Consider the following 26,510-nt stretch of genomic DNA (forward strand, 5'->3'; position numbering starts at 1 on the left):
ATTGCTTTGGTAACCAAACCAGTGGTCTTTGAAATTAAAGAATGGTAAGTTTTATCACGGTTGATGGAAATCCAGCCTACAGTAGAAATCATGCATATACCCACATGGCATGAAATGGAAGAAAACTACACATACGTTTTTAAAGGATGCTGACCCCACTGATCGTACCGAGCAAACTTAGAAACTTTCCAGAGGTAATTACAGATTCTGCTGATCTTAAGCCAGAAATATATTTAGCAGTCATTCCCCAGTGGTTTTTACTCTATTCCCTCACACACACACCCGCCATCTCACAAGCAGTCATAAAAATAAATCATTGCATTATCAAATCTAAATTGACACACTACTGGAATAGCAGATGAAGATTTGACCAAGGCCAGTGAGACACACTTATCACTCAAGGGTTTAAAGACAAAGAGACACACGGAGGTTACTTTAAACATTAAAGGATTGGGAAAAGTAGAGCGATTGCAGAAGAGCAATGTAATTGATCAGAGGAATCACTTTCTACCTGCAGAGTTGATAAGAAAGCAGCTCAACAGACCGAAAGTGGATCAAATAATGTTTCCTGCAGGAGCGTGTTAAAGGGCAGCTCCCAGGGCTCTTGTGTCACCGGCAGCTCTATCGGCACTCAAGGAACCCACAAGAAGAACATCAAAACCAAAGCAGATATGGAAATACCGAAAGGCTCCCTGGTAAGTCTTTTACCATCCTGGTTATGAAGTGTCAGGTTCTGAGATGGGCTAGTTGGGTTCTGTCTACCCTTTGCTGATGAAAATATATAGGCAGGAGAGTATGGGGGAAAGGGAAGGTTAAAGCCAAAGAGAAAAAAGAGGGAAATCTTGGTGACGCTGTAGCGGAGTGACGGCAGTTAGATTGGAATGGGCCTCGCTCCCTCCACTCTTGCTGTCTTTGTAGTTCTCTTTTCAGAAGGATGGTATAATCACAGTGCAGGCAAATGATGCTGCGAGTGTCATCTTCCAATTACACCCTTGTGCTGGGAATTTGTCCTGATGATGCTTTCCATCATTTCCAGCAACGCAAAAAGGAACGAAAATGATTGTAAAAAATAAAAGTGCAGAGCAATTTAGGAGAACATTGGCTATTTTGATGATTTGATTTAAGCATTTTTCCTAAAGTTGTAAACACCGACTTATCCTACCTAAGACAGAAGGTGTTAAGACTTAAGAAACTTATCCTTGGAACCAGGCCTGGATGCTGCAGGTCAAGGGAGAGGGGACAGAGCCTGGAGCTGTGCCCCATGCTCCCGGCTGGGACATCAAGGCTGTCCTGAGACTGGGCGCTAGCCCCGGAGCTAGCGTGGTCCGCCGTGCAGGCTGCACATCGGGGCTTCTGTAGGCTGCCCAGGTTTCCTGAGCGACAGGGACCTCGAGGAGAGCCGCTACCCGCCCGGGCCCCGGCCGCCCGCAGGAGGCGGCGGCGGCAGCTGCCACCCCCATCGTGACGGCCACGGAAACACGCTCGGCGGAGACAGCTATCCCTCGTTCGGCAACCCACAAGGCAACGTGATAGCAAAAATCGTGTCTCCTATCGTGTCCGTGGTGGTGGTGACCCTGGACCCTGGGAGCGGCCAGCTATTTCCAGTACAACAGGAGGAGGAATTGCTTCAGGACAAATGAACCAGGAAACATCTTAGGCCTTCAAAATCCACCCATCGCTTTGAGAAAAGCTCCGTCCAGTCAAGAACCGCCTTCATCACTCCCGTGAAGTTCCTTTCCTTCTTGGCTTGACCAGCTGCCCTGAAGGGTTTTCTCTTCTGTTTGCAATAGACGTGCTGCCTAACCAAGAATTCCTAATTCCTCAGACACCTCGATCGATCGTGACAAGGTAGACAGCTGGACCTTGGGTTGTACAAAAGATCGCTTGATCTGTTGGTTCCATCGTGAATCTGGACAGAGAGATTCCAGCTCTGGAATGAGCTCCGAAACTACCGACCCCAGGCCATCGACATGGTCACAAAGCACAGGGGCAGCAGAATGGCACGGGGGTCTTGGGCCGGGAATGCCATCGGCTTCTAAAAGATGGAGACAGACTGCTGTTTGGGTTTCCAGCAAGCTGGGGTGAGAAGCTTGGCCGTTGCTGTAAGTTTCTCAGTTACGTCAGAAATCCAGACCCGTTCACCACCGCCCGTGAATCGGGAATGAGTGATTTCCAACAGTAACGGCAGAATTTGCACGTTATTTCAGCTCACAAAAGTATTGTCATCTGCAGAGGATCAGGCTGGATTTTGGAAATTGAAGTGCAAAATCGCCGATGTGGAAACTGTCTCTGGGAAGTGATCAGGGGGTGCTTTTTCCTGTGAAATAGTACAGTTTCTACATTGTTTTGGAGAATGCGGGGTAGAAATAGAGATTTGCAGATGTTGAGGCTTTTGGTACCAGTTTTGAAGGCGACGGCAGTACTTTCCTTGGTTTATACTTTTCCTTTTACTGGACTAGATGATCTTCTATCCTCAAACATCTGAAAAAGTATACTAGCCGTTTGCTTCTATTTTAGTAATACTTTAGGGGAGAGGAAAAAGGATGGTTTGGGCAGATGAGTATAGCTTGAGTCAGCTGAGCTTAACGCTGATAGAATTTTAGAGTTTAAATATTAGAACCAAAGTCACTAGAATCCGGATCTCATAAAGAGGACACGTTAAAATTCCAAATACGCATGCTTCGTGCTCACCCTTAAGGATTGAGAGCTAAGTCTCCCAAGAGAAGTTGAAAGCAGAAAGCATTTGAAAGAGCTTCGCGAAAACGGAAAAGAACTTAAAACTAACGATCCTGACTAGCTGTCTCAGAATTGCATGACTTCCATCCTGGATTTATATAGATTGGAGCCATTTGAAGACAGCCTGTATTTCCTATGTTAATACGAATGTCCCATGACTCTTCCCAAATCTTGTTGAGCTTTCCCATAAGTGAGGACGCCCACTAAACATTTCCCATATATGAGTTTTCGTGGGGAGTTTAATTTAACTCTTGTTAAAAAGTGTGTGTGTGTACACACACAGATTTACACACAGATATACATAAATGGAACTTCCAAAAAAGGTAACTCCATCCATTTTCTGCAACTGTCATGGACAACTTTTCATCATTTAAAATACACGTAAGATGGAAGCAACCTAAGTGTCCATCGACAGATAAATGGATAAAGAAGATGTGGCACATATATACAATGGAATATTACTCAACCGTAAAAAGAAACGAAACTGAGTTATTTGTAGTGAGGTGGATGGACCTAGAGACTGTCCTACAGAGTAAAGGAAGTCAGAAAGAGAAAAACAAATACCACCTGCTAACACATATATATGGAATCTAAAAAAAAAAAAGGTTCTGAAGAACCTAGGGGCAGGACAGGAATAAAGACGCAGACATAGAGAATGGACTTGAGGACACGGGGAGGGAGAAGGGTAAGCTGAGATGAAGTGAGAGAGTGGCATGGACATATATACGCTACCAAATGTAAAATAGATAGCTAGTGGGAAGCAGCCGCGTAGCACAGGGAGATCAGCTCGGTGCTTTGTGACCTCCTAGAGGGGTGGGATAGGGAGGGTGGGAGGGAGGGAGACGCAAGAGGGAGGAGATATGGGAACATATGTATATGTATAACTGATTCACTTTGTTATAAAGCAGAAACTAACACACCATTGTAAAGCAATTATACCCCAATAAAGATGTTAAAAAATAAAATACATGTAAGAGAAAAAAAAAAAGAAAGTTATCCTTTTTGGAACTTGACTCCCTATCATTTAGTGTTTTAATTACGAGGTCCAGAACTCAGGGGGTAATTTCCTTTAAAAAAATGAATAAAAGGCATTTTTATATATCCCAAGGATATGCCAGTTTCAAATAATATTTTTGTTTTAAAATTACCTTAAATTGAACTTCCTCTCCTTACGTTCTTTCTGTTCTTGCATCACTGGTCTGGTGATATTCCTTGTTCCTTTATGTAAATTTTAAAGCACTCGAGCAAAAAACAGTATCTTTTCAGAATTCCTGTATCCATATACTTTTGGGCTCTAATAAAAGGGATTATAAAATATACTATGTGCTACCATTTTCCTAGGGAAAACCTGAAACATGAAGCAATTACTCATTTTTTGGGGGGGTGGTTCAAGAGTAGAGGAGATTTTAGAAGTAATCGTGATTGGCATTATTAGTTTTTAATTATTATTGATGTTTAGGGTTCCTTCGAGTTTCACTTTAATTTGAGACAAATGTACATTTAAATGCTCTTTTTTTTCAAACAGCCCTTGACTCTAAAGAGCTTCAAGTTCTTTTTTTTTTTTTCTTTTCCAAACCCTCTGAAATCATATGCAGACTATGTTCTTTGCAAAAGCTTTTTTTTTTTCTTTTCCCCACTTCTTGCTCTTGGCTTCCATGGTATCATGCCTTCTTGAAAACATAGATGTCCCTTGCATTATAAAATCACAAATTCCAAGTGTGTCTAAGGCTGCCTCTGTAGTGTCACTGAAAGGAAAGAGAGAGAATAAACGTGCGGAGATGTGCAGTATGCCAGAAATTCAATCCAACTGATCTAAAACTTTGATAGGCTGGCAGAGCCCCTTATCAGAGGCACTCAATTTAACTATGCCCCATCTAATATGGTGCTGACAGCTTGGGGTATATCTTCACTGTACAGAGATACCAAAAAGAAAAAGAACCTGTTTAGCTTTTACAATCTCATTTTTACTTTCTTATTACTTCCTAATGCTAAAGTAATTTGCCTTGCTTTTCTTCTCTCATTTGAAGTCTTTTACAGTGTAATAATGTTTCCTTTGGTCCTTCCAGAATATCTGCAAGAAACACTCTTATTGTTCTCTGTGAAGTACAAGGATTCCCTAACCACCAAATGTACATCATCCATAGGGATAAGCTAATTTTCTAGTTAGCTGCAAGAGGAAAATTAGTCAGGCTAGGAAGCTTTCCATGTAGAGGACTATTATTAACCTAGATAGTTGAACAGCTAGTCATTTTTTCAAAGGTAAAATGCAATTTTTTTTCACCTCTATAATCGGCAATGGGGATCGGACTAAAATTACTAATTTCAGAAAGGACATTGGCCATAGTCCCCTTGGGGACTAGTAAAAGAACAGCAGTGAAAACCTATTCATTGTATGTTATCAGCCTATATAGAAAGGAAATTAGATGCAAAATGAGATACACTTTTATACCATAGCACATTGATGTGAGTACCCATGAACCTTTTAAAATCAAGAGTTGAAGGGAATTTTCCCCTCCTGGGGCTCAAGGTAAATTTGCTTTCTGCTTCTTTTAAAGTGTGTCGCAGAGAATTCTTCTCACAGTAGTTATTTTGGGTGAAAACAATAGCTGCACATAATGCATTACATATCACGTTTTTTTCCTGAATAAAATCACTCTTCAAAAATCTTATACCAGGGACTTCCCTGGAGGTCCAGTGGTTAAGACTCCGCACTTTCCACCTCAGGGGGCGCGGGTTCGATCCCTCGCTGGGGAACTAAGATCCCGCGTGTCGCAAGGTGCAGCCAAAAATACCCAAAAAACCTTATACCATAATATACCAGCATCCTTTGCCCTTAACAAACTAAGGCTCTATGTAGTTATGAGGGTCCTAAGGCATTTAAATTATTGTAATCTGTGGTAATATAATAGAAAAATTATTTCCATACATATATCAAGTCCATGTACGTAGTACACCTCCACTTAGTTCACTGGTGACTGCATATCCATTTTCAAGATTGCTAGATGCATTCTACCGTATGTATAAAAGTCTCATTAATGCTTTACTGAATTAAATATTTTTCTCTTTTCAGAGCCTTAATTAGAGGCTTATGTCCCCATTTATGCTGTCATTTACAGACCACTTAGCTCTGACTTTTGTGTAATTTAGACAAGGGCCATGTTACTTTGCACTTCTACTTAAATTCTGCAAAATCATTATAAGAGGGGAAAAAGGCATCCCCAGAAAAGATTGCATCAGTATTAAGTAAATAAGTCAGAAAGAAATGCACACTCCTTCCTACATGTTGTAAGTCCTTCCTTCCTGTGGATTTAGGTAATTTTCTGAAATGAGAAGTCTCAAAGGAACAGCTCCTTATTGAGCTGTCACTGGACAAAATAAAAATCGTTAATGAAATTAATGAGATCATATAGCTGGAAAGAGATGACCATTTTAACATGGGTATTTTAATTTAAATTATGAGTATCCTCTTCACCCAGTGTCACATAGTCTGAAAAAATCACATATGCTAATAAAAAAGTATCAAATACAATCCCATTAAAATTGTGCTGTGGTGATGAAGTAGCATAAAATAGTACAATAATTACACAAATTGTTATCATCTTATTAAGTTCTGCAAAATTTTATAACTTCAACATCTTTAATTGAACAATTCTGTTCTAAATCCTATTTGGATGCTAATAAGAAACATGTCTATTTTGCCTTCCTCCTGCAGGGTTTTCTAAATGACCGTCTTTTCTAAAGGTAATGCCTTCCAGGAGGTTTCCCTCCAAAGATCACTTCTCTCCTCTCACAGAGGTTCATTACGTTCTTTTCCTTTTCATTGAGCTTTAACATCAGAACGTTCTTTTCTCGGGATGCATTTCTTGTTAGGATGATTCAGAGAAGAAGTATACACAGAATTCCAAATGAAGGGTGTCCCCACATATTGGGTCTTATTCTGCAGTTATGTGTATATATTCGTCAGCAATGAAACATTGTCTCCCTTTTTCCTCCTGTGTCCTTTGTAAGCACGTTCCTCCCAGCCTTTTCTAATGGGAGAGGTTAATAGAATATAATGGGTACAGTGGCATGTAATGGTTACCTGTTAGAGACTGGTATTTAGTACAGCTCTTGACTACAACTGCAGAGCTCGAAAGATGGGCAAGAGTTGGAGGTGCACCATTAGAAGGTGCCCAAAGTACTGGCAGCAAACTGAAACCAAAAATAACCCGCATCATTGCTCACGAGTCACCTGCTGCTTCTTACCAAATGGGACATGACTGACATTGATTTGTATCTGTTCCTGGTAGAGCGATGGCTGAAGAAATCCTGAGTCTCTAACCACCGTTGTTTGCTGAGCCAAACTTCTTGGTTTTGTGACCATTCCCATCTGTGAAGTGCTTTGCCACGTGAAGAATTCGCTTCGGCAAATTCTTCATCTTGAGCTCGCAGGCCCTTGCCCCCAGGAAAGTTCCACAACCTTTCGCCAACACACAGCCACTGTGTGATCAAGAGTGAAAATTAATTTTAATTTCAGCCTATGAGAAATACAATTAGCAAGGGGAATCTGCCGCCAACATAAATTATGCCCCTCATTTCCATATGGAAATGGATTTCTTTAATTACTCACCACTTTGCATTGAAATCTATTTGTATGGATAATTAGAGCTGACAAGTATGCCATTCTAAGGCACTCCCCCATCTTCCATTCCTTTGTTGATTCTTCATCCGTCCCCTTCCAATTCAAAACTTCCCCTCATGTGTCATTCGCTGCTCAGGGGTCATTAGCCCAGGAGAGCTGAAAAAACTCCTGTCTACAAGCCCAGTTCCTCTGATAAATACCCAAGAGGCCACGTTTAGCATTTGCTATTAAGCACTTAAAGCCCTAGAAAAGTTCTGACAAGGAGCTGACAGGTAGGACCTCAAGATGGTTTTTATTTTCCTTCTTAAATATGATACTTGGACAGAGGTGGTGATTAAGTCCCACCGAAGGCAGCAGAACAAGTAGGAAAGAGAAGCAGAACACACACAAACAGAAAACTTTTTTGCTACTCTTAAATAAAAATATAGTTTTTGTTTATTTGGAATACTGCCTACCTAATTGCCAGACACTAAGAAAGGTACAGTAGTTCTTGGGAAGGTCTGGAAGGGATGACTGTGACAAGATAGCACACTGAAAAATTAAATTACAGCAATGAATAGGGGTCAGGAGTGCCCACTCTAAAACTGACATCCTTTTATAACCTTGAACAGATCACTAACCCTCTCTAAGCCTCTTCTCCTTTATCTCCAAGATGAGAACCTCATTGTAATCATTAGCTTCTTCTGTTCGGAATTTCCTAGGCTGATGGAGATGATGATTCACCCACTTTCTAGCAGGTTAGCATGGTACCCCTTCAAGTTTAAAATTGGTTGATTTAGAAAAACCCAAAGGAAATGCTGTCTTACCTAACGGGTGTGGGGAAATATGGAGCATCCTGTCTTAGGTATTGGAACGGGCTGAAAATATAGATTTTCTTGATGCTTCTGTAAATGAGGATAGAAAGTTCCTGTTGGATTCTTAATGGAAATTAAGGTGTTTGGGTCTCCTTCCTTTGGGGTTTCTTGGTAGCTTTGTCACAAAGAGGTCACCGAGCTAGGTGAACTTTGGAAGGCGAATAAGTAACTCGTTAGTCTTGATGATGCGCACAGAGCTTCTCCTCTCTGCCATCCATAAATACGAGAAATAGGGCTGGTTGATGTTGCTGGAGGTACTAACAAACAAGGCAGTGCTGGCAGCAGACAGCTGATGGGGAAAGAAAGTGATGACGCGTGGCCTCTGGGTATGCAGCCCTTAACACCCTCTCCTTTCAGGGTTCAGACAGTCATTGACATACTCCTGAGTGTTCCATCTCCTGGCTCTCAGTATGTACGGATTAGGCACCAATTACATTCTGATATTGGAACCATGGTCATGAAATGTAAATAATTGGTCTGATTCCATTAGTCATGAAAAATAAGAGGTTAAAAAGTAGAAAGCTAAGTCTAGCTCAAGGTCAGTTGGCCAGCATATGACTTTCTATATTGTAAGTATAAAATAATGGTTTCTTGGCATTCCACTCGAGCCCCCGAGCAAATCCACTGACAACCTCTAATGTCCCCCCACCGCGTTCATTGCACAGTTCATTATTATCGTTGGCTGCCCAGGTGACCGGCTGGGATATATTTTCAAAGAGCTACTTAGGGTCATTCTGCCAAGGACCATAAGCTGTCTTGACCTTGTGGCCAAGTCTACACTGGCATAGTCCCATGGAAATTTGAGAATAACAAGTTCCACCAAATGAACACAACACTGAAACCAGATTTGCTGTGTTTGAATCCTGGTTCCACCGCTTGGACAATTACTTGTCTTGTCCGTTTCTTCAAGGCCCCTTATGTCCAAAACAGAGCTAACGATAGCACTTAGCTCCTAGCATTGCAAGGTTAGGAGAGCATAGGTGTGAGGGGCTTAAAACAGCTCCTGCTGCATAGTAGTTAAATGTTGGCTGTTTTTATTGTTATTGATATTGTTCATGATATTGTTATTACTACTGCTACTAGATTGGGAAGTAGGGGGCCTGGGTTTAGTGTTGGCATTTACATATGTTTAAGGAAACTTGCTGGATCTCAGAATTCTCATTTGTAAAATACTGTGACTGTATTAGATTCCTGCTGGAGTTCCATTTGGTACTCCAGCATTCAGCCTCTGGATATCCCAGCTGAAATGTAAGGCGGATGTTTCTGACCTGAAAAAAATCTAGGTAAACGTATCAGCCTTCTAGTTCACTGAGCGCACATCATAGTCACCTCACATTTCATTCTGGAAAGAACAACAACAAAATAACATTTTCTTAGAGAGTTATACTCTAGGAGAAGGTCAGCAGATCTAAGTGTATTTCTTTATTCTCATTAAAATAACTTGTGGTGGAGTCACTGTCCCTGGAAGAATTATGTTTCCTTAGACTTTAATTTTTCCCAGCAGCTCTGTGTTACTGACTTTATTAAGTATTAAAAAGAACTATAGCTGTTATCTCGAAAATCTTATGTAGAATCAGGTACCCTATAACTTGCTTTCAGAGCTGGGGTTATATTTCTGAAAATATGCTCTTATAATTAAAACTTGTAATAAAGCCAAGTGATAGAGTAGGGGAAAATGGAGTGAAGAAAATATGTGTGTGTGTGTGTATATATATATATATATATATACACACACACACTCACACATACACACCCACATGTTTGTTATAGAATGTACCAATATTCTGAGGATTACACAGTCGATTTAATATAACACGTAGGAACTCACAGTGTTTCCTTGTTACTGCAGATAAAAGAGGCAAATGAACACTTGCAAGAGGATGAAGAAGATACAGTTGCAGATTCTGCATTTCAGAGCCATACCATAGGTAAAAATTCATGTCTCAATATGCCTTTCACTGAGATGTTTTCTACATGCGACCTTATTTCAGACACGGTGTGTTCCTAAAGGTCATGTCTTATGCCCACCTCTACCAGGACTGGGTCTTAACTTCTCATGCGTGATAACCTTTATCTTCTTAGGCATTGGAAGCCACCATAAAATAAGTGGGTCAAAGCAGAACCTATGAAGAAAACGTAGGTATTTGCAAAGGAACGCAATGCCAACTGATAAGCGAGTCCTTGTCAATATGAAACGAAAATGATACTGAGTGTAAATAATTTCTCTCTGCGGAAAAAATCAACGTTGAATTGATCCAGTTTCTGTAACTGTCTCAGGAAGCACTACCATTGGTTAGAAGTGTGGAGTGGTAGCTTTCTCATATTGAATATTTTAAAAACTGGATATGTTTTACACATAGAACTAAACAGATTAAGTATATACGGCTTGCCAAATTCACCTCCTCATTTTCTTCATCGTTTCTGTTAGAACCCTGATTATAGGTAGTCCTTTCTCAGAGATACCTTTGCTTTGTCAGCTCTGTCCTAAAATTTTACATGAGCCCACGTTGAAGGAACTCAGGTTTCTAACACAAAGGGATTTTGCTTACCTGTTTCCAGCAGTCAGGAAGTAGCTGGTAATAGAGTAGCTGTCTGCGACGGTGGTCCTTGTCAGGAGATAGAAGACGTGATAACTTTAACAGCTCTGGGCCACCGTGGACACTTGCAAAATCAGTTGTTCTTTGGGCTCTAAAAAATAGCTGTGAAATGTAAGCATGCTGATTATTTAGTTTTACACAAAACATCAAGGCATGAGAGAATCATATTTTCAAATCACATTTGGGTGTAGTAGACAGTACTGAATACCATCCTCTAGGGCATGACGGCCCTCCAGCGTGCTGGTGGCTAGTATAATCAGTATGCACGGCTCCTGCCCTTTTCCTGGAGTACCTTTAGCTGCCAACTCTCAGTATCTCACCACTCCTAGAGCCATGTCGGTATGTTTTGCGGCTGCTTTTCCAGCTTACCCAGCTGCCTTCTCCCAACTATAATTTACGGTTGATCTCAGAGAGTTATCATACCCTCACAGCTTAATGAGACTGGCACACCATTATTATTCTTTTCTGTTGTAATTGGGAATACAAAAGTCTTAACAAATAGCTGGATGAGTGGAGTCTGAATGAGAGTATTATTCCAGAAAGACATCCTTCAGTACAGTTAGTTGTCAGTGATAACTGAGAGTAAAATGTCAGTTGTACAGTTGTCAGTAAAATGCTTAAATTAGTGTCAGTTCTGTGTAGTTAGCTAATGCGCAAGTTAAATATTGTTCAGCAACCTTCAAACGTGGCACTATGTAAAGCCCCACTGAGTCATCATTTTTCCATAATGAGGTATTCTTGGGCTTGTACAATAACATACATAAAGTTAGAGGCTGAATTTTCGAGAGAGAGCTATAGTAATCTGTGTATTTTTTTTATAGGCTAGCGAATCTTTAGATCTGTACTGTTTGACATGATAGCCATTAGTCCCATGTAGTTATTTCAGGTTCAATTTAAATTCACGAAAACCACAGAAAATTAAAAATTCACTTCCTCAATTGCACTAGCCACATTTTAAGTACTCAGTGGCCACATATTCTATATGGCCTCTTTTTCCATCATCATGCAAAGTTCTGCTGGAAAGTGCTGGCTTAGATTACTCTCAAGGAAGTAAATTTGGACTCTGTTTCTGTTTCACATAATTGTAGACTCATCTCCTCAAACTGGTGGAGACCTATCCGAACAAGCTGCTCCTGGCAGCAAGTAACAACAACAAAACTGACTAGCCATGACTTAAGGAATAAAGTCATTGAGTCATCTTATATAATTAAAAGTCTGGAGGAAGGGAGACATAAAAGAGAAGCAGCAGCTCAACAGTTCTATCCGAAACCCTGTTTTTTGGTCCTCATGCTTGTCACTTCTGGTTGCAAATTAATTCCCACCACTCTAGGCATCCCAGCTACATTTGGGACACAAAGTGCAAGGAAAAGTAAAAATTCCTTCAGAATCACCGCCCCGCACCATAGACTTCACGTTACGTGTCATCAGTGAGAACCAGATCATAAAGCCAATCTTAGGTGCAAGGGATGCTGGGAAAGTCAGTATGTTGCTTCCCAGCCTCTACTGCATGAGGTAGCAGAGAGAAGAGGGTTGAAAGTGTTCCCTGAGGTAGCCAATCATTATTACCACAGGCCTTTTAAAAAGTTCATCCATTTCAAGGCTGAGTGAGACTCAACAAATCGAGTGGCTATTTATCTTTATTGCACAAAAATAACTGAAAAAATATTTTTTTAGCACCCCGCGAATCCCAATGTTCTTCATGTTGTCTAGACTAAGTGTTATCACATATTCTGCCAATATTCGTAACCATAGAATATTTCCAATCACAGCAACTGAGCAAACCTATACATGGTCTTCTTCTAACCAAACAACAGCTAGTATCTTTGACAAAGAACAACAATCAGAAAAATCTGTGAATCTGAATATTTGCCTTTCTGTGGTTAAGGATAATCGTGTTGGCTTCATCAGAATGGTATGAGTTGATGACAAGACAGGATGCTGTTAACTAAACCTGCTCTATATGGAAATTCAAGATTCATGAAATAAGTTAAATAATGCAACTAGATTCTTCTCTTTCAAATTGCCCTAACAGATGTCAGACTTTCGTGTTAATAAGCAACAAGCAAATGACTAGGCTAGCCTACACAAATGATCACCAACACCAATTGTTCTTTCTTGCTATTTAACTCTAATAGATTCACCCAGTGTATTACACTAATTATCTAATAGGATTAAATGGTCAGTAGGAATTCAAATGACATTGTCTCATAGTAAAAACATCAGCCAGTGATAGCATCAAAAATAACCTCCTAAGAGGAGACAGGGGATTTGGAAATTCCTTTAAAGGGGAAGAAATGTCTTCTGAGGAGTCTGAGGAAGAAATCAAGCTGAATTAAATGATAACCAAGAAAACAAGGCTGCTTGGTAGACTCTCGTGAAGTGAAGGAGGCATGGTATTTCCCCAAATCTGAAGAGTTGTTACCGAATGCAAGTTTGTGTGCCCAGAGCACAGTGAATGACATTCATAGTAAAAATAAAATGTAAAATATCTCAGAAAGCTAATCAGGCTTTCACAGCTTTTTGAGTGGACGTCCATTTGAGTCAAAGGTCACATTTTGAATAGCGTGCTGACATATGTGGCTTAATTGTGGAAAGAGTGAGCTACTGATCATCGAAACAAATGTGAATGGGAAGTACAAATGTTCTCAGTAACGACTCTGATATTCAATAGAGAATGTTCTGGTGACTTGTAACAGACTAGCTCTGAACTGGAAACCACTTAGATAATAATACCTGTGGATGAGGAATCAGATAGAGTGGTTTTCCATAATCTGGATCTGCAGGAATACTTCCCAGGGTGACAACATTTCTGCATTTCCCAATATACAAATGACACCTGAGAGGTACTATAGGGTAATAGCTTGGGCAAGGAAGTTTCTATCGTGGCTGCACTGAGTTCACCCATCTGTAACCACAAGCGCTGAACTTCAAAGGGGGGGCATGGCATCTGGCAGCCCGAAATATAAATCCCACCTGTCATGAAGGTAGACCCGTGGAAACAGGACCATGCGGTTTTCTGACCAAGGACTGGAACTAGTAATATTAGTTTCCATCCATTGAGTATCTCCTATGTACAAAGCCCTGTGCTTGGAACATTACATGTCATCCTTCTTGTGTCTCACTCCCTTGCGGCTGGTTCTCTGTTTTCGTCATCTGTCAGCTTGTTCCTTATGAGTGCTTCCTTCTAAATTCCAGAGGCAGGCATGAGATAAGGCTTTGGTGGAGATTTCCATATTTGTCAGCATAGTGAATCATAGACTGTGACTCCCTCTCTGTTTTTTACTAGAGAGAGAGAGAATTGTAGCCTTAGAGAGTTGCAAGTATGGCTTTTTTACTCCTGTAAAATATTTGCTCTGTAGATTGTACCAAGGAGCTGAGTTCTTTTAGTTCAACAAGCCTATGTGGAGCATCTTCTCCCAGCCATGCCCTGTGTTAGAAGCCAAAGATACAGAGATGAATAAGACACAGTACGCGTATTCTATGAACTCCAGTTCAGTAGGGAAACAGAGAAGCAGACGAATAATTCTGATGCAGTGTAATCACAGATAAGTTAGAGGCATGCTCTTCAGACATATGAGTACACGGGGCAGGGTGTGGAGCCCACCTTTGGTGAATCCAGAAGTGTTAATGTTCATGAACAGGAAAAGGCAAGAGTGAGACAGCGAGATACTGAAGTTTAAGAGTGTTTTCCATTTATACCAGTGGCTCCCAAACTCTGCAACACATCAGAATCCTCCGGGAAGGCTCTAAAAATGCTGATGCCCAGGTCACACCCCATAACAATTAAATCACAAGGTCTAGGGAGTGGAGCCACGCATTAGTAGTCTGTAAAGATCCCCAGGTGATTCCAATGTGCAGCAAAGTTTGGGAACCACTTTCCTAAGGGGTAGGATTTCATCAGCAAAGGGGACAGAGATTTCCTTCAACTCAAGGTAAGCAGCGTAATCAGAGACCTGGAGATAGGAATACGGCACACTGTAGGGAAGGGGGTCAGCAGAGGACCAGCCTGGCTAGAGCAGAGGGTAAGCTTTGAGGACGAGGTACAGACAGAGGGGTTTTGTGGGATGGGACCGGATTGTGGAGACCTTGAAAGCCAAGCTTAGGTGTTTGAACTTAATCCTAGAGACAATACATAGACAGTGGAAAATTGTTTGAAAAGACCAACACGCTAAGAAGTGGCCATCCAATCACTATGATGCTCATGCTTAGACTTTTAAAATAAAACCATATTTTCATTTTCTCTCCTTTAGCCTTGGACCAACCAGATGCACTAGTCACCATACTGTTTCCTCACAAGTGGTGTGCCGTGATGAGTAGAGTCACGTATTCGTGTAAAAGGATGGATTATTTCAGGGTTGCCAAAGGGCTCCCTGCCCCAAAAGAACTCTCCTGGAGATCTATCGGGGTGTACCTAAATGTCCTACCCGTGGGTAACTCCTTTGGGTACAAGTGCTCACGTCTCTTTGTTATAATACAGCTGGTGTTTGGGAAGGGTACCCACTGAGTGTCACTGACAGACAATCTCAGTGTGTCTCTCACATTAGCACCAGCAAGACCCTATAAGGGCGGTGCTTTTCAGACAGGGATCTCAGCTGCGCGGGCAGAGGCAGACGTGAAGCCCCAGGGGGTGGCACTAATTAATCCGCCTGCTAGTAGGGGAAAGGGCCCCCTGAACAGGTGGTAACTGGCTATGTTAAATAAGCTTTGTCTTTTTCCCCCCACATTTTCCCAAGGCCTATTGCTCTAAAGTACATGGTTGGGGAATCTGAAATAAATCTGAAAAGTTTAAAAAGAAAAAAAACACAGATTCAGGGTGGTAGTACTCTCAGGAATCTGGCAGAACCCAACTCAAATCCTCTCTTGCACCCAGTCTAAAATTTGCATACAGATAAATTCTAGGGAAAATTAACTCAGAATAGAACACCACTAAAGACATGAGGGGAAGAGATGACTTCATTAGTCAGTATCAGGAAAAAAAACAAAAACAAAAACAAACCAAAGCTATAGCATGAGGCCTGCAAAGACTGCGGAATTGGAAATTATCCAACAGAGGATATAAACCAAAGATATTTAATGCATTTAAAGGAAAATGGAAATGAAAGTTAACGAGCAAACAGATGAGCAGTCAGATTTCAAAAAAGGACACAAGAGAACTTCAGAAAAATTAAATGTTGTCAGAATAGTATTTATCAGCACTGAAGAGAGAATTACTGAACTAGAAGATAGAATTGAAAAAGTACACAAAAATGTGTCACAGAGGGCCAAGAACATGGATAATATGAAAGAGGGGTTAAATTAAGTAAAAGGTGATGAAATCCACATGCATCTAATTGTAGCTCCTGAAGCAGAGAATAGAATGAACAGGAAAGACACGATTGTAAAAGTGTTAGTGGCTGAGAATTTTGTAGAATTGAAGAACGTTACCAACCCCCAGATTCAGGAAGCCCAATGAGTTCCAAGCAAGGTAAATAAAAGGAAATATACACTAAGGATAGTGAGTTTTTTCCCTTCCGATATATATCCAGAAGTGGGATTGCTAGACTGCATGATAGTTCTGTTTGGAAATAAAATCACTGTCTCAAAGAGTTAGCTGCACCATTATTCACAGTAGCCAAGATACTGCTCTGTTGATAGATGACGGATAAAGAATTCATGGTATGTATGTATGTATACGTGTGTGTACATAGATGTGTGTGTGCACGTATGTATAGTTTTATAGTCTGCACATAGTACTCACTTTTGTTTATATAGTCTTACCACACTATTGTTTCGTTTTGCTTATTATACAAATAGCATCATACTGTAAATATTCTACTACAACTGGCTTTATTTCAGTCAGTGTTGTTTTTGCGCTGAATCAACGATGGTCCCTGCAGTTGTAGTTCATTAATTTTCACTGCTGTACAGTCTTCCAGAGCAGAAAAAGTCCGAATTTTATTTATCCTTTCTACTGTGGATAAATATTTGGGTTGTTTTCCATTTTTTGCAATTATGACAGTGTTGCTAGGGTCACCATGGTGGTATATATTCCCTGATACAGTTGCCAAGGGTTTTTCTAGAGCCAGGCCTTTCAAACGTTTTTGACTAGTATCCACAGTAGTAACTTTTTACATCATAAACCAGTACACCTCTGCACATGTGCCTATACATGAATGTAATCCAGTGTTACATTTTTTTTTTTTACTACAAAAACAAATTTAAAAACCACAGCAAATGAATGAGTAGCATGAAATCCAACAGTGGGTTACCTTATGGAGGGGAAGTAGTGAGAGAAGGATCTAGTGGAAGGGGTGCAAGAGTGGCTTAAAAACACTGAGTTGTTGACCTCAGAATTGGGGCAGACCCAACACATCACAAGGGTCCTTAAGAGTAGAAGGAAGAAGCAGAAGAGGGCCCGAGAAAAAGACGTTTCTACAGAAACAGGGTCAGAAAGGCACATTCATAATAAAAGAGATGCATTCGTGATCAAAGAAACCCACATTAAAAATGACACTTAGATCCCGTTTTTTATCTATCACATTGGAAAAGCTTAAAAAGTTTTAAGACAGGGCTTCCCTGGTGGTGCAGTGGTTGAGAGTCCGCCTGCCGATGCAGGGGACGCGGGTTCGTGCCCCAGTCCGGGAAGATCCCACATGCCGCGGAGCGGCTGGGCCTGCGCGTCCGGAGCCTGTGCCCCACAACGGGAGAGCCCACAACAGTGAGAGGCCCGCGTACCACAAAAAAAAAAAGTTTTAAGATAAACTTTGTTGGCAAGGATGTGAGGAAAGAGGCATTGTTACATACTTAGGTGAGAGGGTACTAGTACAACCTCTATGGATGAGAATTTGGCAATATCTAATAAAAGTCACACATACTTAATGCTATTAAATAGCAATTCCAATCAAATAATTTATCCTATAGACATACTTGCACATATGAAAAATAATGCATGCCCCAAAGCATTGTTTATAGTAATAGGAAAAAATCACAAGTGAACCAAATGTCCATTAATAGGGTACTAGTCAAATGAATTCCGAAAATGGAATATTATACAGCTGTAAGAAAAGAAATAAGGAAGATCTTTACTGATAAGGAACAATTTCTGAGGTACATTATTAAATGAGAAAAGCCAGGAGCATAATAGTACCTATAGTATGCTTGATTTTTTTAAAAGGGAGAAAGGACTATAACACACATACATATATAGTAAAAATTTAAATGCAAGTGTAAATATGATCATACACGCACACACACACACAAGCGCACACACACACACAATTGTTGGCATGAATAGAACTGAAACACAAGAGACCAGTACTATTGGTTGCCTCAGGAGAGCAGACCTGAGTGTAAAGGACACAAGAATGAGAGAGTATTTTCAATATATGCTGTTTTGTGTCTCTTTAATTCTGCAATCTTCTATAATACCTTTTTAAAACATAAAATAAATATTAAAGATTGTGCCTAAAAAGAAAAAAACACTGAGTTGTTAAGGTGGGTTGTAGGTATCCTTTTATGATCATGATGATTTAAGTGTAACTATTTGTTGTATGCACTCGTGCTCGTAGTATATTTCACATTTGTTTTAAAAAGATAAAAACTAAAGTACCATCCAGAACAAAACATGTGCGTGAGCTGAATGGGCCTTCCGTTTGCTTGGCTGATCTATGGCATCTACCCGCCACCTCCCGTCCTCTTCCTGTCTGCCCTCGGACTAGCTCATTAGCATCTCCAGAAGCAAGGTCAGCCAAGAGGAGAAAGAGCAGGAAAGGGATGCGTCCTGACTACAGATACAAAGTTACATCATCAATCCTGAAGCCCATCGGGTGTCAGAGGAGTAAGTTAGAAACAGAGGTTGTGGGCAGCTCTTGAATTGTAATCTCTTTGTCGTCACGTTACCACAGATATTTCCAGGTTGATCAGACATTACAGATAGGTTGAACTGTCTGTGCCTTAAGTACTGCTAAAACCGGCAGTTCTTTTTTTTTTTTGTGGTATGTGGGCCTCTCACTGTTGTGGCCTCTCCCATTGCGGAGCACAGGCTCCGGACGCACAGGCTCAGCGGCCATGGCTCACGGGCCCAGCCGCTCCGCGGCATGTGGGATCTTCCCGGACCGGGTCACGAACCCGTGTCCCCTGCATCGGCAGGCGGACTCTCAGCCACTGTGCCACCAGGGAAGCCCACCAGCAGTTCTTCTTAATCCTGAAGGTAATAAAAAATTAGTAACAGAGAAGCAGCAGTGATTTAAAAAAAAAAAAAAATTGCCGGACGGGAGTCTGTAGCTTTTCAGAAGCCCGTAACCAAGCTTGGAAGGAATGCGCTGTCCTGACTGTAAGAACTCAGTCACATATACTTAATGAAAAAACGTCTCAGTTAAGGTGATCTGCGCACTCAGTCCACTGGGATTCCCCATGGTGTGTCCATGAAGTCTGGCACATTCAAGTAAACACTTTAGCTTGAGACAGGTGTAAAGCACTAGATCGGATAAGGGCTATGGGAGATTGTGGTAACAAAAATTGAGTTGTGTAATGAAGCATGCACCTGAGGGGGAATAAAAGGAGGAATGGTGATCTTGGGAACAGGATGCTCTTGACTCGAATGAATCCTTATTCAAGAAACATGCTAGAGAAAAAGAAAATGGATATAAAGAAAGTAAAGCATTGCAGTGAATCTGTTAACAACACGGGGCTGATCTGGGCACTTTTTAATGAGTCACAGACATGCAACTGGGGCTTAACTGCTTCGAAAGAAACACCTTCATTTTTGAAAATGGTTGTGCCTGAGAAAATGACCTATCAATGTCAGTCTTAATTTCTTTCATCAGCCCATTGATAGAATTCCAGAAGAGTCATTTAGCGAATCTTCTTATCAGCGGTACAGTGCCTGCTGCTCTCATTTTGTGCAGGATCAGATAAAAGGAGGATGTTTGCTTTACTTTGCCTTGCCACCCTGGTGCCGCAAAAAGCTTTTCAGGAAAGGGGAAGAATAAGCTGAGAGGTTACCAGGTTATGAAACATTGTCACAGCCAAGCCAGGAACATTGAATCAATTTCCAATATGTTTCTTATGTAGCTAAAACCTATACTCTGGAGATGTTATTGTTTGATTATAAAAGCAAGAGGAATTTGAAGAGAGACTTTCATGCCATTGTGATGAACAGTCTCTGCCTGTAACTCGATTGTGTCAACTCCCAGGAGGGGAACTATGCGTTAAGGTGACTTTCTGCCCATTTGAAACTCAGCGGTGTGCTTTGCCTTCAGAGCCTGCGCGGAAGGAATCCTGTGTGCATGAGAACACGTTTGGAGTGGGCAACGGCTGCCCTGCTTTCAAATGAGTGGATTGCATTTCCAAAGATGTTGTTTCCCCTCGCCATTAACCCAGTCATCAGAATGTTTCCAGGATGTCCAAAGTATGTGTGCATAATTCTCCTTTCAAACAGGTCTCTTTCCTGTGTAATTCATACTTTTAGAAATGAAAGTATCCTCTTTTAGCATCCTCTCGGATGCTGGGTTACGATTGAATCCACTTTTAAAAAGAGAAATATGCTAAGGGGGAAGCAGTGCACTAAGGAAACGAATGGGCTGGGGTCCAGAGTCCATTCCGCAGCTTAGTGCAAACTGCTGCATCTCTCTGTTTCCTCAGTTATCAGATGAAGGACTTATTCCAGATGCTCTCTTATGTTTTTTCTGGCCCGAAGTTCTAGCACTCTTTGAGGGAGGAGGGTATATCTGAACTTGCAAATACACTTCCGTGTCAAGTTCCCAGCTCCTGTGTATCTGTGGAAAGACAGGGGTTTCAATCCCAGGACCTGAGTAAACTCGAAAAGTTGCAAATCTTATCCAGTGGTTTCTGGGCAGGACTTAGACCTCGTTCATAACAGTAATGTCACCACCGTGCATTTGCCTAGAGTTTTGCATTTTTGAGAGTGCTTCATTGATCCCCTCAACAGAGTCTCCCCGCCTGGGGTTTGCAGTCACATAAGCCAACTTCCTGTCCCCCCTTTGCCACCTAACAGATGCTGTGACCTGGAGCAAGTTCCTGAACCTCTCTCTCTCTCCTTCCCTCGTGTGCCAAATGGAGATCATAACAAGACCTACTTTGAAATATTGTTGGGAGGTTTGAGTTTTTTGCATACGAGTGCTTGACACCATGCCAGGAGTTAGCAAGAGCTCCATTTTGGCCTCCTTTGTTGTTATGAAAAAGGATATGGATAAAGTGTAGATAGTATGGATATCAGCTAGCTTTCTTTCTTTCCTTCCTCCCTCCCTTCCTGCCTGCCTTCCTTTCTTTCTTTCTTCTTTCTAGTTGTACTCATAGCTGTGAGTTATTGCAGTGAAAGGTTACACAGCAAAACCAGCAAAGGGAAATGGCCCGTGGGGCAGCATCGGGAGGTAACTGGGTCCAGGGTCCTCTTCCAGGAAAGTCACCTAGGACACGCTAAACTCCCCCAGTGACAAGCGATGACAACACATGTGAAATGCTAACTACCTGAGCTCGTGAGCGACTCAGAGCCCAGGATTTTTACAGTCACCATCTTGCCTCACGCCTTCAAAATTCCCAGTTCCCCAGAAGGGAAGCCATTGTTCAGCATAAACCACACTTGTTGTTTGCACAAACCATTCAGGCGTAGTAACTCTTATCAGTTAAGATGGTGGGAACCCTCTCGAAATTCAGGTTCCCAGGCGCCAGTAAAGGGCCCACCTTGCAAGGGGGCCTTTCTAAGCGTCAGCACTCTCAGGCCCGCTGTGAAAACTCTTCCCTACACAATCCATCACCTTGGCCCTGTCCAAAGCATCGTTATGGCAAAATTACCTGCAGGACTCCATACAGCAGGGTGAGACCAAACTGCAGTGTTGAGCTCTTCCCTTTGGGGCCTCTGAACTAAGTTGAATTTGACATGAATGCCTCTGTCCAGGGCTGAGGCAGGCATGATAGTCACTGATAAGGCACCCAGGAAGGGCATTCCCGTGCACAGTACTTGGTGCTTCTGGAAACAAAGCGTCTACTATCATTAAGGCCCTCCAACAGCGTATTTGTTAGTCAGATGGTACAGGTTAGCAGGCCCCCAGGGTGGCTTCCCCTGACAGGGTTTCCATCCCTAGGATCCCCAATCTGGTCTAGAAGAATTCGGTTCGGTCTCTGGTTTCAGAGGCATTGCAGCCAGTTCCACACAGCTCTGCTCATCCGTGACATCAGCCCATCAGTGACATGGGTATGGGTGACATTCGTAAGTGTTCTGTGTGGAAAGCACAGGAGCTGGGCCACCTTCGCCCTTTCATAGTTGGTGCTATCAGGGGTGATCTTGGGCTCAGCCATTAGTTTGAATTCAAGGCCCTCACAGCATCCTGGAAAGGTAGCAGGAGGACCTTTCATTCAGGAAGAGGGGAAAGCTTCCAGGAACAATTCTGAAAAGCAAAGATTATTAATTCCTTTTCCACGTCTACCACCCCGTGCCTCCCCAGGTGCCAGGGCTTTGATTTCTCCCATTGACACAAAATCACTGTGTTTCAGTCAGTAATCAAAACTTTACATTTTTTTCATTCCTAAATGCTCACCCAGGCTTTTTTTTTTTTTGTCTAGAAAGGTCGTACGCAAGAGGGAAAAAGGAATTCTCACAGAAAAATATTTTTTTCATTGAAGTATAGTTGATTTAGAATGTTATATTAGTTTTCAGTGTACAACCTAGTGGTTCACTATTTTTATAGATTATACTCCATATGAAGTTATTATAAAATATTGGTTATCCACCCTGTGGTGTACATGACATCCTTGTATCTCGTTTATTTTATACCTAGTAGTTCATACCTCTTAATCCCCTACCCCTATCTTGTACCTCCTCCCACCCGTCTCTCCACTGGTAACCACTAGTGTGTTCTCTGTATCTGTTGGTCTGTTTCTGTTTTGTTATAGTCATTCGTTTGTTTCATTGATATTATTTGGATTACACGTGTAAGTGAAAACATACAGTATTTGTCTTTCTCCATCTGACTTACTTCACTAAACCTAATACCCTCCGGGTCCATCCGTGTTGTTGCAGATGGCAAGATTTCATTCTTTTTATGGCCGAGTAGCATTACATTATACATCTTCTTTATCCATTCATCTGCTGATGGACACTTAGGTTGCTTCCGTATCTTGGCTATTGTAAGTAAGACTGCTATAAACCACGTAAAAGTATTTTGATATAACTTAAGCAGAAAGAAACATCACGTTCAGAAATTGGTCAGGACAAAATCTTGAATTTTAAAATGTTTCAAAGTAAAATGTTTCTGTAACCTCTTTTGTCCTGATCATCTATCCAGTGAGCAGCATAAAAAGCTTTACCTTTCTGGGGACAGCTGCATTTAACAATCAAACTGCACAAAAGCTTGTGTACCAGGGAAAGGTGAGTGAAGTGGAGTCAGCATCTCAAGTCCACTGATGCAAATTGCAGGTAACCTCGATGTCATCTTTCTGACTGGTGAGGAAAGTGAAGCGCAGTGAGGTTTTATGTCCATAATCCACGGCAAGGGGATGACAGGATTCCTGTCGAAGACCAACATGCCTTACGGATGGATGGATTTGGTCTTAGAAGCTCCCGGCCGTAAGTCTCACATGTGGAGAGAAAGGCCTAAGGCGGCCTTCTAGTTCTCCAGCCCGTTCTCAAATATTGCATCCCTCACCTACTGCAAATGGACCTGAACCACAGCTGCCATCTCGTGCAGCATCCCACCCGCACCTGCTGCCGACCCGCTGCCTTCCATTGTCTCCCTCCCACACGGCTCTCTGCACTCGTGTTACACCCATTTGGTAAATTCCAGTCTGTAAGAAAGGGCTAAGGGGAAAACGTATAGCTTCTTCATAGGTAGGTTTCCTTTCCTGGTACTCAAGCCTCAAGGCACAGCCATACCCAAGTTCAGTCAGTTACTAAATATTTATTAGGCATGGACTCCATTCCAGGCATTGTGCCCGACCGTAGGGACATCAAAATTGAGAACACCTGGGCTCGATTTGATGAGCTGATCTGATTCTGAACCAGTATCCTTGTTTACGTCTTTTCCTTAAACTTTGGTTTGAGATTGGGTTACTCTAATATCTTGCCTCATTATTGGACTCTACAAAAAGGTCAATTTCTCTGACCCGTTTTTTAAAAAATCTTGTTGGTAAAGAAATGTGATGGCTCTAGATAATCCTGTCGTTGTAGATAATCAAGGACTTTCATGCCTTAGTAGCTCCTAAATTATGTGAACTTATTTTTCTTGACATGTTGGCAAAGACAAATAATTTCTTTAAAACAGATGGCATGCAGAGCTATTGTTTAAATGTCAACTCCGCTGCTGTTTATTACGCTGCTTCTTCAGGGAGATATTTGCATGTTGGATTCACCTGGGCACTTGGTCTGGGATGCAGAGAAGTTGGGAAGCTCAGCTGGGGATTACTTCCTAATAAAACGTCTTAGATATTACAATATGTTATGGCATTGACAGATGATATAACTGTGATTTTATCTTCAGTGACGATTAAACCCACATGCATTATTGTTTTATTTTAATAAAATAGGAGGATGGCTTTCATTAATTCTTTACAGTGTTCTAAAGGATTATCATGACATTTGCAACAGTCTAGTTTGGGTCTCCCAGAAGTAGACCCTGTGAAAAGGATTCAAGGACAAGTAAATTATCAGGAAGTACAGGAGAGACCAAGAGGAGAAGTCAGACAGAGAAGGGAACCCAGCCAATGAAAGGTGTGTTCTGCCAGCTACCACCAGAACTGGCTGCACAATTCTCATAGCCCAGTGCAAGATAAAATCCGGGCCCCTTGTTCAAAAGTTATTAAGAATTTCAAGATGGCGACAGCAGAGTACAAGCATGTATGTGTGACCATACAGGTCACACATACGTGCTACCGGCCCTGAGTGTGTGTGTGACAGAAGTTTAATCTCAGAGAAACTCTAGGGTATAGAACCCAAGTCTGAGAGTCTTCCCGTCTGAGGAGTGAGGGACCTGGATATTCATCACCACCTTCCATCACTGATAAGTTGACGGCTGCTTCTGGGCCTGTTAGCTTCGGGCAAAGTGGTGCAGTTACTGGCAACTGGAATTTCAGCAGGGGCACACTCAAGTAGTAAGGCCCCAGGAAGGTGGACGGACCACCGCAGTGGCCAGCACGCTACCCAATTGCCAAAGAAGCTCCTGGTATCACAGGTCAGCCCCCAGTCTCCCGAAAAGTGAGCTACCTTGCTGAGGGGGCAGCCCTTGAAGTTCCCCCCGTTAAAAATAATATCCCCTCAAACCCTGTGCTTGCTCTCTGTATCTGAGCCAGCTCTTTAATAACTAAGATAGCCATCATTTTCTACCTGTGAAAGTGCCAGCATACTCATAGGAAAAGGGCGAAAAACTACCATCCTGAGTTCTTAAAGTGCAGCTGCATTTGTTTTCCAAGTATCAGCGTGCTGGACAAGCTGTTTCCTCCCCCTGTACTTCATTCGCCTCATCCAGGAAGAAGAGAGAATTATTCTCAGTTGATTGCCACAAGATTTGAGGAGTCTACATCAGAAAAATACGGGGAGGGTAGGTTTAAACAATGAATTCATTCCTAAGTAATAACGGTGTCTTTTTAAAGCTGTGGGGTGGGAGTGGAGGCAAGGAGGAATTAGCAGGAAGGTTTCCGCTGAGCTCATTTCAGTAGGCCGTGTTGCATGTGTTTCTCTGAAGGGGGCATAAAAATTATGTTTTAATGAGAAAATCCCCCCCACCATTTTGTCTCTTTAATCATTGCTGTGTGTCACAAACAATGACTCCTAAATTACCGTGATGGTTAATTTTATATGGCAACTTGACTGGGCCACAGGGTGCCCCGATCTTTAATCAAACATTATTCTAGATATTTCTGTGTGGGTGTTTCTGGATAAGATTAACATTTAGATCAGCAAACTGAATAAAGCAGATTGCCCTCCTAAAGGCAAGTGGGCTTCTTCCAATTCGTTGAAGGCCCAAATAGAACAAAAAGCCTGACTCTCCCCCGAGGAAGAGAATTCGTCTTCCTGCCTGACTGCCTTTGAGCTGGGAGGTCAGCCATCCTGCCTTCAGACTAGCGCTGAACTGGTGACTTCTCCTGGGTCTCGAGCCTGCCGGCCTTCAGACCGGAACTACACTGTCAGTCCACCTGGTTCTCAGGACTCAGGACTCAGACTAGAGCTAAGCCTTGGGCTGTCCTGGGTCTCCAGCTTGTTGAGTCACCCTGAATATCTTGGGACTTGCCAGCCTCCATGATTACATGAGCCAGTTCCTTATAATACAGACACACACACACACACACACACACACACACACACACACACACACACACGCCCTCTTAGTTCTAATGAAATTACATGTAATTCAATTTTCACAGGATGATTAGACTATCAGCTAGTTAGAGGATGTCAAACTGCTGTCATCTGTCCAGGTGGCTAAAGATTTCACTTTGCTTTATCCAGCTCTATTTCAGGCCGAACAGAGCTGAAAACTTAGCATCCTAGAAGCTGGGCAGGGGCAGGGAAACTGCAGGCGCCAGGATCCGAACACCAGGCAGCGCATGTCATCACCATTGATGTAAAACGGTGGGGTGGGCAGGTCTGCTGAAGCCCCAGTTATTAAAAGCCTTCTGGTTGAGCAGTCCAGTTTCATGTGAGCAAACAAAGCAAGATAGTTTGACTTCAACTGGATCTGAAAGCAGAACTCATTCACACATCTGTAAGAAGTG

The 26,510-nt window shown here is 42.0% G+C and overlaps 1 protein-coding gene across 8 annotated transcripts in view; it reads left to right on the forward strand.

Annotated features, from left to right (window-relative positions):
• Window positions 1-26,510, forward strand: part of NCKAP5 (NCK associated protein 5) — a 1,056,997-nt gene that overhangs the window by 961,468 nt on the left and 69,019 nt on the right. For all 8 annotated transcript variants that reach the window (XM_070046011.1, XM_070046012.1, XM_070046013.1 and 5 more), the window contains 2 exons: window positions 518-695; window positions 10,061-10,139. In XM_070046011.1, the coding sequence (XP_069902112.1) occupies window positions 518-695; window positions 10,061-10,139 (257 nt within the window). The remainder of the gene's footprint in view (window positions 1-517; window positions 696-10,060; window positions 10,140-26,510) is intronic.

The sequence above is a fragment of the Globicephala melas genome, chromosome 7 (genome assembly GCF_963455315.2).
Source record: "Globicephala melas chromosome 7, mGloMel1.2, whole genome shotgun sequence".
Classification (NCBI taxonomy): Eukaryota; Metazoa; Chordata; class Mammalia; order Artiodactyla; family Delphinidae; genus Globicephala; species Globicephala melas.